Source organism: Podarcis melisellensis, assembly GCF_964234715.1.
Source record: "Podarcis melisellensis genome assembly, chromosome: 17".
Lineage (NCBI taxonomy): Eukaryota > Metazoa > Chordata > Lepidosauria > Squamata > Lacertidae > Podarcis > Podarcis melisellensis.
In genome coordinates, this window is record NC_138534.1 from 12,977,866 (window position 1) to 12,989,601 (window position 11,736).

The 11,736-nt window shown below is 48.5% G+C and overlaps 1 protein-coding gene across 2 annotated transcripts in view; it reads right to left on the reverse strand.

Moving 5' to 3' along the window:
* The window catches only part of VLDLR (very low density lipoprotein receptor), a 29,077-nt gene extending 23,447 nt beyond the window's left edge, over window positions 1-5,630 (reverse strand). The window contains exon 1 of one of the 2 annotated variants that reach the window (XM_081893999.1): window positions 5,223-5,630. In XM_081893999.1, the coding sequence (XP_081750125.1) occupies window positions 5,223-5,298 (76 nt within the window). In that variant the 5' untranslated portion in view covers window positions 5,299-5,630. The remainder of the gene's footprint in view (window positions 1-5,222) is intronic. The other variant, XM_081893998.1, reaches the window with a different exon arrangement.
* Window positions 5,631-11,736: the final 6,106 nt, after the last annotated feature.

Sequence of the window (11,736 nt, forward strand, 5' to 3'; positions counted from 1 at the left end):
AACACTCCCCCCCCCCCAGATGATAGCAGGGGTGGGGGAAATGGAGCAAAGTCAGGAATCCTGCAATGGAAGTTTCCAGTTTCCAGTACACAATACATAGAAAAGTAAAAGTTTAACTTAACTAGCTTTGAAAACTAAAATAAAACAAATTCAATAAATAAATAATAAAACTGATCAATGCAACTGAACCAACAACTAGAAACGGAGAGAACCAAGAATTCATCCCATGACTACAGCAAAGAATCACATCTCAAGAAAGTGTTATCCCTGGTCTTTCAAGTCAGGGGATCTTGAACCTGCAAAGGGAAAGAGAGATCCTGTATCTGGCCTGCAAGATGCATCAACTCGAATTTTTGGCTTGAACACATTCTGAATGCTTGTATTGTAACTGGGAAGAGAATTCTCCATGGCCTGCAAAACATTGCTGATTTTGAAACAGGGGTGCATTTAAGAGAGGGCTCAGATGGGTAAGGGCATAAGGGGAAGCACAAGACAAACAGCCACCATTTAAAATGCAGTACTGAAACTATGATTGGTAGCAGAGGCTCAGGCATGGCACAATGGCATAGCTGCCTGTTATTGACCCAAACTCCATTATTTGATGTTAAGGTGACATCTAGCACATGAAACCACTACTCAAGGCTAACCAGCCATACACAGAAGCACAGAAAGCTGCTGTGCTTTCAGACTATTGGTCCTTCTAGCCAAGACCAGCATCTCTCCAGGATTTCAGTGTTTCCTAGCACCACCTGACGTGCCTGGGATAAAATGGCAACCTTCCACATGCAGAGCATATGTTACAACCATCCTCACATACAATCTAGAAGCTTATAAACTATAAGCAGGTTGGTGTGGGGGACTCCCTGGTCCTGAATGGGGTAACCGTGCCCCCAAAGGACCAGGTGTGCAGCCTGGGAGTCTTTTTGGACTCACAGCTGACCATGGAGGCACAGGTCAACACTATGTCCAGGGCAGCTGTCTACCAGCTCCATCTGGTATGCAGGCTGAGACCCTTCCTGCACACAGACTGTCTCGCCAGAGTGGTGCATGCTCTAGTTATCTCCCACTTGGACTACTGCCATGCACTCTACGTGGGGCTGGCGACCCGGAAACTACAACTAATCCAGAATGTGGCAGCTAGACTGGGAGCGGCCGCCGAGACCATATGACACCGGTTCTAAAGGATCTTCCCTGGCTCCCAGTACGTTTCTGAGCACAATTCAAAGTGTTGGTGCTGGCCTTTAAAGCCCTAAATGGCCTTGGCCCAGCATACCTGAAGGAGCTTCTCCACCCCATCACTCAACCCAGACACACAGGTCCAGCGCTGAGGGTCTTCTGGTGGTTCCCTCACTGCAAGAAGTGAAGTTACAGGAAACCAGGCAGAGGGCCTTCTCGGCAGTGGCACTTGCCCTCCCATCAAAGAGATAAATAAGACATGTGAAGGCAATCCTGTATAGGGAAGTTTTAATGTTTTATTATATTTTTTATATATGTTGGAAGCTGCCCCGAGTGGCTGGCACAACCTAGCCAGATGGGTGGTGTGTAAATATTGCAGCATTATTATTACTATAACAACACATCAGCAGGTCTCACTTTCCACAAACTGGAATAGCTTCCTTTTGCAAGTATAACTGCAGTAAGGAAAGTGCTGCCTGGCATGCAAAGGAATCAGAATAGCTGACTTATCTAGTACCGTATTCCAGTTTTTGAACTTATTACTTCCAGAAGCGAGGAATTGTGCTCCTCCTCCCAGCACGTACTCCCAAGCCGATCTGAAGGACAAGAATAAATTCTCTTCTGCGCAGGCTCTAGTCAGGCTCATCTGTCTAGAAGCAGAGTGAAACATGATCCAGGCATTGTAAAGGCCAAGGAAGTGCAGCATGATGCAAGACTCTTCTTAATTTGTTGCATCATTTCCATGTTTACTTTTGCCACCTGAAGGTTAGTAGAGAGCATTTATTTTAGTCCTCACTAAAACAGCAAGTGGTGATCCAAGTCAACTCCTCTTAGCAGAGCTCACCAGTATAATGTAACGTCAGTGCTCAGAAATAAACTTCTGGCTGGAAGTGGCATTTCCTGATTAGATACCTAGAAGTGAAGACTTGGGAAACGGGTGATATGTGCAGGGTCCCAGCTATAAATCCTTAGGTTTTAGGACAGCCTCGGGCATGACGAACTTTTAAAGACATTACCACCACCAATGCAAGTTCCAGCTTCCTATTTGGATGGTTGGTGAACTAGCCTGGTAGTAAAGGGACCCCTGACCATTAGGTCCAGTCATGACCGACTCTGGGGTTGCGGCGCTCATCTCACTTTATTGGCTGAGAGAGCTGGCGTACAGTTTCTGGGTCATGTGGTCAGCATGACTAAGCTGCTTCTGGTGAACCAGAGCAGTGCACGGAAACACTGTTTACCTTCCCGCCGGAGCGGTACCTATTTATCTACTTGCACTTTGACGTGCTTCGAACTGCTAGGTTGGCAGGAGCTGGGACCGAGCAACGGGAGCTCCCCCCGTCGCGGGGATTCAAACCGCCGACCTTCTGATCGGCAAGCCCTAGGCTCTGTGGTTTAACCCACAGCGCCACCCACGTCCCTCAGCCTGGTAGTAGGCCAATGGTAAATTGAACTACACAGAAGTGACAAGCATTCACGACCTGATTGGAGAATGCAGTAGCCGGTCACCCAGTTTGATGCAGAGCCAACACATTTAAGGCCTCGTGAATTAGAATCTCAAATTAATTGTTTTGAGGTTGGTTTGTTCTTTGCACAATCGAGGAGCACCTACGTTTTATGAAACAAAAATATATAAAATAAAGTTTCAGGGACTATATTTATATTCCCAAGGGAGGACCTCTTCTAAAAGTTGGCACATGCCCAAAGTGCCAGTGATGCGGTATCTGAATGGCTGGTATCCCTGCCCCACCAGCAGTGGCGTAGCATGGGTTGTCAGCACCCGGGGCAAGGCAAGTAATTTGCGCCCCCTAACCTGTGGAGCGCACCCCCCCCAGATGTTGCGCCCGGTGCGGCCAGCCCCCCTGCACCCCCATGCTACGCCACTGCCCACCAGCCCCCTCCCTGCCCAGACAACCCTCCCCAGCCATAGCTTTCTCTCCAAGGCTTCACCCTGAATTAGTAAAACAGGGCTGTGCATCTATAGGTGTTCTCAAGAGTGTAGCCCCCAAGAGGGTTGACTGGTCGTAACAAAGTTATCCTTAAGCCAAGAAAGTCTTAGCCATGCCCCTTTAGGAGGACCAGCTGCAAGGAGATCCTTAGGAGAAGAAGGTCCTTATTATACCAACTTTAGAGTTTACAGCACACATTTTAACACTACACAAAGTACTTCTGAAGAATTCAGGTATCCAGTCACTTTTTGAGTCTTTGCGACAACTATTAGACTCCCACCTTTATGGGATTAAGAGGCAAAGACCAAGCAAATGAAAAAAAGTAAGGAAGAGACAGTTAAAATACTGTAGCAAATATGGCCAACTGCAACAGTAGCAGCCATAAAGTTCAGGCAAACTCCTCTCAACTACAGTTTTCATTAGCAGAAATTCAGAATTTAGGTTTGGGGTCGTGGCAGATTTTGTTTGCTGGTGCCCTGCTCAGCCCTACAGCAAAATTAATTGTTATTATTAATGTGCTGTCCATCTGACTTGGTTTCTCCAGCCACTCTGGGAAGCTACCACCAAAATATTAAAAACACAATTAAACATCAACCATTAAAAACTTCTCCAAACTGGGCTACCTTCAGATGTCTGTAAAAGTATGGCAATACTTAGAACTGTAGAACTGAGGGTTTAGGGCCGTATACAAATATACAAATAATGGTGTGGGAAGGGATCCTGAGGGTCATCAAATCCACCCCCCTGCGATGCAGGAATCTCAAAGCATCCCTGACAGACAGACATCCAACCTCTGCTTAGAAAGTCCACCATCTCCAAAGGGAGTTTGTTCCACTGCCAAACAGCTCTTATGGTCAGAACACTTCCTAATACAGTACTTAGTCAGAATCTCCTTCCTTGCAGTTTGAATTCACTGCTGCACCTTTCTGGCCTAGAAGGGCCAGTTATAGGCTATTCTGGCCTACTTAAAGAGGATAGCCATCAGCATCAAGTACTTTCAATTGCAGATTTCCCTTTAACACCAACGGCCTTCATTGGAGTTGTCTGGTGTGGCTCTTCTCGAAGCTGTTACTCAAAGTCTCATTTAACTCTCCAGTTGCTCCCCGTTTATCTTCAAGCCACACACACTTCAGGTTAGCAAAGCAAATTTTGAAAAAAGTGTCATTTTAGGGAGCGGCTGGTTCATAGTTTAACTACTCAAACAAACGCTTCTGTCCCAGGTGTTACTTATAAACCTTTGCAGAGCCACTGCTTAAAGAGCAGAGAGCAGTTGCCACCAGAGGAGACCCAAATCTCAGCCCAAATTGCGCAGAAAACACGGGGGTTTGTTCACAGGCCACGAGCAAAGGCGGCACTCCAAGAAGCTTCACTCCCCCCCAAGTCCCCCTGTTTCATTCGAGTCCCATTCCGGTATCTTACGGACGGAGCTCCGGACCCCCAAACAGTTCACCTGATCCATAAAGGCAGCCAGAGCAATTAGTTGGACTATGGAGTTTGGAGAGCCTTACAGAGAATCTGAAAGCGGGGTCTTGAAATGGGTAAAACGCGCCTGGGATGGACCCTGCAAGCAACAGGGGAGCAGCAAGAGAGAAATCAGCTGCTCTCTCTCTCTGCCATGGAAATCTCCTCCCAGGGCGAAATGGGGGAAAGATCCCAGGTGATCTCTTCACCGGCGGAGTGGAGGCGGCAGCAGCAGCCCTGGAAACAAAGAGGCTTTGCCTGCCCCCCTCCTCCCGAGGCCTGCCGGCTTCTTTGGCCGTGGCACGGAAAGGGGATCCCGTCCATCCCTCGCCAGGGCTTCCCTCGACGCCCCCCGCGAAGCGACGTCCCCCCTCGGGTGCCCAGAAGCAGCCCGCGGCTGTGGCTGCTCCGGCGCGTCGGGCTGCGTTTCTCGGGCTGCTTTTCCGAGGGGGGGACCTTATTCCACCCGGAGACCCCCGGGAGGAGGGAGCGCCCACCCAGACGCAGCCCTTCCTCACCCACGGGGACCCCCAAGCCTCTTCCCGGCGCGCGGTGCCTCCTCCGGCTCCTCCGCCCACGGCGCTTCCCCGCACCCGCGTGGAAAAGGCCCCGCGCCCCGTCTCGCTGCCGACTACTCACCGCGCGCCGCGGGCAGGCGAGCCGAGGCCAGCAGCAGAGGCAGCCAGACAAGAGCCCAGCCGGGCAGCGCGCCCATCGTGCAGCGCCTCCTCGCGCAGCTCCGCGGAGCCCAAGCAGGCGCGGGAGCGGCGGACGGGCAAGAAGCAGCAGCGGTGGCGGCGACGACCGAGTCCGTCCTTCTTTCCACCCGCGCGGCTCCCTTTTGGAAAGCGGAGCCGGCAGACTCCCGGACCAGGCAGGCGGCGCAAGGACGGACGAGGCGCGTCTCCGGGAGGCCCCCTGGCTTGCGCGCACCCGCGTCCGGCGGCGCGGGCGAGGTTGACGGGGCGAGCAGGCGGGGAGGGCGGGCTGCGCGTCTCCGGGCGCTCTTATAGAGGCGCCGCGCTGCCTCCGCGGCCGCGTGCGGGCGCCTGGCTGGGCGGCGTCTGCGGGGCTCCTGCCCGCGCCTCCAATCGCCAGCGCCGCCGCTGCCCTGATTTCCTGATGCGCCCAACCTGGCGCCGCAGCTGCGCCGGGCGCGCGCCCGACGCGCGCAGCCGCGATCCCGCGCGCGCCGCCCAGCTGCGGAGGAGCGAGCAGGCGCGCAAGGGAGGCTCTTGGGCGCCCGCGCCGCCGCCTGCGCGCAGAGGAGCTGCGCGCGCCTCGCACCTCCGCGCAGTAAGTTGCGCCTTGCCTGGCGGGGGTGGCGGAGGAGCGGGAGGAGATCCACGCGCGGAAAGGCCTGGGTGATGCAGGATTGTCCCACATTTCAGTGTGATACAGTTTCGTCCTGTGTCTTCTCTCTCTCAAATTAGGAACCCTCTCCACAGGCAGGTGTTTTGAAAAGGTGTGACAAAGGCCCCAGGAATCCTAGGCTTGGAGGGGACCTCTTGGTTCATCTAGTCCAACGACTTGCAATACGGGAACTTTTTGCTCCACATGGGACTCGAACTCACCACCCGGAGGGGAAGAGGCTCACCCTGCACCGACCGAGCCCTGGGTGGCCAAACAGACGGGGGAATAAATTCGTGTTTATGCCCGTGTGCACGTGCGTGCGTGAGGAATTCGAGAGGGGCCTCAAGAGATTGGAATGGATTGCTTTGAAGTTACTTTTGGGGGGACGGAACCAAAGGGACCCCTGCCCCTCGGTTGGTCCTAATCAAGGCATGGCCCAGATATGGGGATTCTAACCATGTCTACTCGAAAGTAAGTCCCATTGTTGAGTAAGTGCCTGTAGGATTGCAGCCTTCGAACGAGACTCTTAAAGCTCCAACGCTCACTTTACTGGGAAGAAGTTGCACTGAATTCAGTGGGATTTACTTAGGAGTAGATATGTATAGGATTGCTCTGCTTTGCTTTGAGCAGTCTGAGTGTATCCAGAAGTAATATTTGGAAGTGTCACTTATGGATGATTCCAATCTCCATTATTTAAAGCACTCAGCTCCCATGAACAACCAGAGTTCAGTCATGGCTCCAAGTGGCTGCTCTCATATGACAGAGGGTTGCAAATCATCTCTCCCCTCCCTTGGCAGGCTTCCTCTTGTGTCTTTTAACTGCTGCAGAGCAGGCAGGAATATAACGGGTGCAGCTCTTTGCATTACACTGCACATCCATACATTCAAATGCAGCGCTCATTGAATTTTTGCCTAACATGCAGCTGTCAACCTTCTGAATGCAAAGTGAATGATAGTCCAGCCATCTTTACAATGCATGGAAATGCAGGATCTGATAAGGTAAAGGTAAAGGGACCCCTGACCATTAGGTCCAGTCGTGACCGACTCTGGGGTTGCGGCGCTCATCTCACTTTATTGGCCGACGTAGCCGGCGTACAGCATCCAGGTCATGTGGCCAGCATGACTAAGCCGCTTCTGGCGAACCAGAGCAGTGCACGGAAACACCGTTTACCTTCCCGCCGGAGCAGTACCTATTTATCTACTTGCACTTTGACGTGCTTTCGAACTGCTAGGTTGGCAGGAGCAGGGACCGAGCAACAGGAACTCACCTCGTTGCGGGGATTTGAACCGCCAACCTTCTGATCGGCAAGTCCTAGGCTCTGTGGTTTAACCCACAGCGCCACCCGCATCCCCCGAGGATCTGATAGTGACCTTAATAAAGGGTTGCACTTATTTTGATGCACAGATGTTGCAATAAACAGCTTATCCTCAAACGTGTAATGTGGAAAGAAGCCCCACTAACTTCCGTGGCACGAGACTGATGGGCATTTTACGCAGCAGTCTTTGCTTAGAGCTACGCTGGCATTGGAGCGTCTTTTTCACGCAATAAATGCATATTGGCTAAATGGAAGGCAGATGATGTACTTCCTTAAAGAATCGAGGAAGCTGATTGGCTGCTGTTCCCCAATATGCCTGTTAAGGGATGCCTAGCTCTCTTGGCAGGTTATCTCTTTATTACCAGAAACATCATTGCAACAGCAGGGCATCTGCTCCCAACATGATGCGTGAAGCACCTTTTACTTCCACATAACTCCACAGCTATTAGTCCAGTGTGGTGTAGTGGTTAGGAGCGATGGACTCGTAATCTAGTGAACTGGGTTCGCGTCTCTGCTCCTCCACATGCAGCTGCTGGGCGACCTTGGGCCAGTCACACTTCTTTGAAGTCTCTCAGCCCCACTCACCTCACAGAGTGTTTGTTGTGGAGGAGGAAGGAAAAGGAGTTTGTGAGCCGCTTTGAGACTCCTTCAGGTAGTGATAAAGTGGGATATCAAATCCAAACTCCTCCTCTTCTTCGTCTTCTTCTACGGCATAGTCTTGGAGTTGGGGGGCTTGTGAGCCACAAATGGATTAATTTTATTTATTCCCTGCACTTTTATTCTGCCTTTCTTCCACCGTAGAATTCAAAGTGGGCTTCCAAAGTGGTCTCCCATCCAGTTGCTAACCAGGCCCAGACCTGCTTAACTTCAGCAACATTCCTGAGTCCTCAGATCAAACAATGTCTGAAATTAAGGGAACTTTAGGGGTCTCTTTTTCAAATAATGAAAAAGTTCCATGGTGCTTGGACGCAGAAGCTCATAAGCACACTGGCATTTTGGCCAATATATTAGGATTATGGTACAAACAGCACCATTTGTTTTACTTATAAAATTTATAGTTTCCCCCTTTGCCAGTAGTCTTAGAAAAACTAAGGAGAAGTCAGAGTATGTAAAACATTTACACTATTCTCCAATACAGTGGTACCTCGGGTTACAGACGCTTCAGGTTACAGACTCCGTTAACCCAGAAATAGTACCTCGGGTTAAGAACTTTGCTTCAGGATGAGAACAGAAATCGGGCTCCGGCGGTGCAGCAGCAGCAGGAGGCCCCATTAAATAAAGTGGTGCTTCAGGTTAAGAACAGTTTCAGGTTAAGTACTTAACCTGAGATACCACTGTACCCGATTTAAAATTTACCATAGATTTTTTTTTTTCCATTCCAATTTTCAAAACAGAGATAACTGCTATTCTTCATAGGCCTGGCAAAGGTTACCAGCCAGGGAACAGGAAGGAAGTAGAATAAAGCAGGCTGAGAAACCCCACAATTTGCTATGTTCATGGTATATATATATATTTTTAGAACTGGTAAATCAGCAATCCTGAAACAAATGGAAAATTCTTAAGTGTCATTGTCTTCAGTGGGAGTTATTCATTGCAAGCAGATTCAGGTTGAGTAAGTACGGTACTTGGTTTTTCTATCCAAAACTGCAGTAAGCTCGCATATTTCTATCATTTATACCCAAACCTGTTTTGATGTAAGGTGAACTGAAAGAGGATAAGGAATGCGGCTAGTTATGTTTTCCCTCTCACCTCTAGCAACAGGCTAAGTGAAAGTTTGCAAATACACATTTACGGAGAAGTGCTTGCAAAACTACTGGGGGTGTGAACATTTTGAATGAGAAAGGATTCCATAGCTCTTCCTTCAGTGATGTGCCATAGCACCAAAAAATTAAATAAATAAAATTAGTTTCCTGTTTTTTCACCTTTCCACTATAAGGTGTAAATAAAGTCATGCCCACTTTTCAAATGACAAAACATTGCAGTGGGGAGTTTGGGATAGAAAGCAGTTTACAAAATATACCATCAATCGATAAATTCAAATAAGACAAAAGTCAACCGTTTATGAAGCATCATCAAATAAATCAATACTGTATTGCAAAAGAAATAATCTAGACTTGAATACATACCAAGAAAGATGTTAAATTATTTTTGTATGCTACAACTGCTGCTCGAATTTTACTAGCCAAAAAGTGGAAAATGCAAGAATTACCAACGGTGGAAGAATGGCAGATGAAGATGATGGATTTTTCGGAGCTAGCTGACCTAACCAGAAGAGTCCGCGACCAGAAGGAGGAGGAGTATCAGGAAGACTGGATTAAATTTAATGATTATTTAGTTATATATGCTATGTTAAATTAATTGGAAATAGCTTGTAGATACTTAATTGGCTTAGGATTTTACTTAAGTTAAGTGATGAATTAATATGTTTGATTTCAAAAGGAAAAGATCTAAGGATGTTAATGTTTAAGTTAAATTTCATAAGAACTGTGATTTGGAAACCGTTAAAAGGACATGCAATGAAATTCAACCAAGGGGAAGCGAGGAAGTCACTTAACAATGTTAATAAGTATAATTTTTTAATAAGGTTATGAATTATGTTTGTTTGTTTTATGTGTTTGTTTATAATTTTGTGAAAACCAATAAAAAAAATTTGGGGGAAAAATAGACTTAAATACATAAGTGCAAAGCTACAAGAAAGAAGACGAGGACAGCTGGCTGCTGGTTCAGACCTTCTGACACTTGCAGGCCCCCTAGGAGTGGGGCTGAGACACAGCTCAGAGCAGGAGGGGCCTTCTCTCCAGGCTAGATTACTTGCAGCTGGCTCCCACATCTCTCCTCCAGAGGAGACTTACAGAAGCATAAGGGAAACGCTGCGGAGGGCAATGATGCAGAGAGCCCTTCTTCACCTTCCTGGAAGTTGCAACAGCTGCACTTGTTGTAGGTCTTCCTCACTAAGAGTGGGCTCCATGGTGGGTGAAGCGGAGCAAGGATCCCATACAGGTAAAGGTAAAGTCGTGACCGACTCTGGGGTTGCGGCGCTCATCTCACTTTACTGGCCGATGGAGCCGGCGTACAGCTTCCGGGTCATGTGGCCAGCATGACTAAGCCGCTTCTGGCAAACCAGAGCAGCACATGGAAAAGCCGTTTACCTTCCTGCCAGAGTGGTACCTATTTATCTACTTGCACTTGACGTGCTTTCAAACTGCTAGGCTGGCAGGAGCTGGGACCGAGCAACGGGAGCTCACCCCGTCGCGGGGATTCGAACCGCCGACCTTCTGATCAGCAAGTCCTAGGCTCTGTGGTTTAACCCACAGCGCCACCCACGTCCCATCCATCTCATACAAAGGATGCTGCTAATAAAATTGCACGTAGCATAAAGTTGTAAGCTCACAGGAGGTAATGCTACAAACTGCCTCGTGGGTCAGTGAGTGTGGATGATGTGCTGGGAAGCAGAAGATGGGGGTCTGAGCCCCACCTGGGAAGATGCACATGGAGCCTCCATATGGTCCAGCCAACCTCAGAGATCCTGCTGACCACCATCATTGCCTATTAAAGATGGAGTTGCAGGAGTAGGATTGCTTCCAGGTCTGTCTACACACTTTCTTTTTTGGCTGCTTTCAGGTCATTCAGAAATACTCTGGGAGGTTCCTTCATAAACACCAGAAGAACGTTTTGTGTGTGTGGCAGGGAGTGCATAGAAATCTCACCAGCATTACTTAAGTCTCTCTTGCCAGGAAAAGAGGTGTTTTTCGGCCAGCCTTGCTCTCTGTGGCACTTCTATGCACTTGTACGTGATGAGAGAGAGAAATACTTATTCTTCCATGTCATCTTGAGACTCTTCTGGGCTCTAGCCAGAAAGGAGTCTCCTTGTTCCAGGTTAGGAAAGAATCAACTTCCAGGTTATGGAACACCGATATGAAATTCACGGCATGTAGTGCCTTGAAAGAAAACATTATGAAAATGATATATAGGTGGTACATGACCCCAGTCAAACTTGCAAAGATTTATCATTTGTCTGATAAAAGGTGTTGGAAGTGTAAGGAAGCTGAAGGAACGTTCTTTCACCTCTGGTGGACATGCCCGAAGGTGAAGGTATTCTGGGAAATGGTTTATAACGAGTTGAAAAAGGTATTTAAGTATACCTTTACTAAGAAACCAGAGGCCTTCCTCCTGGGCATTGTGGGCCAGAGAGTGACAAAGAAGGATAGAACTTTCTTTTTATATGCAACTACAGCAGCAAGAATTCTTTTAGCTAAATATTGGAAGGTACAGGAGCTACCCACGCTGGAAGAGTGGCATACGCAGCTGATGGACTATATGGAACTGGCCGAAATGACTGGCAGAATCCGAGACCTGGGAGAAGAGGCAGTGGAAGAGGACTGGAAAAAATTTAAGGACTATTTACAAAAACATTATAAGTTATGTGAATGTTGAGAATTTGTTAAGTTTTTAGACAACAAGCTTCAGATTCTAAATTTTTGATAT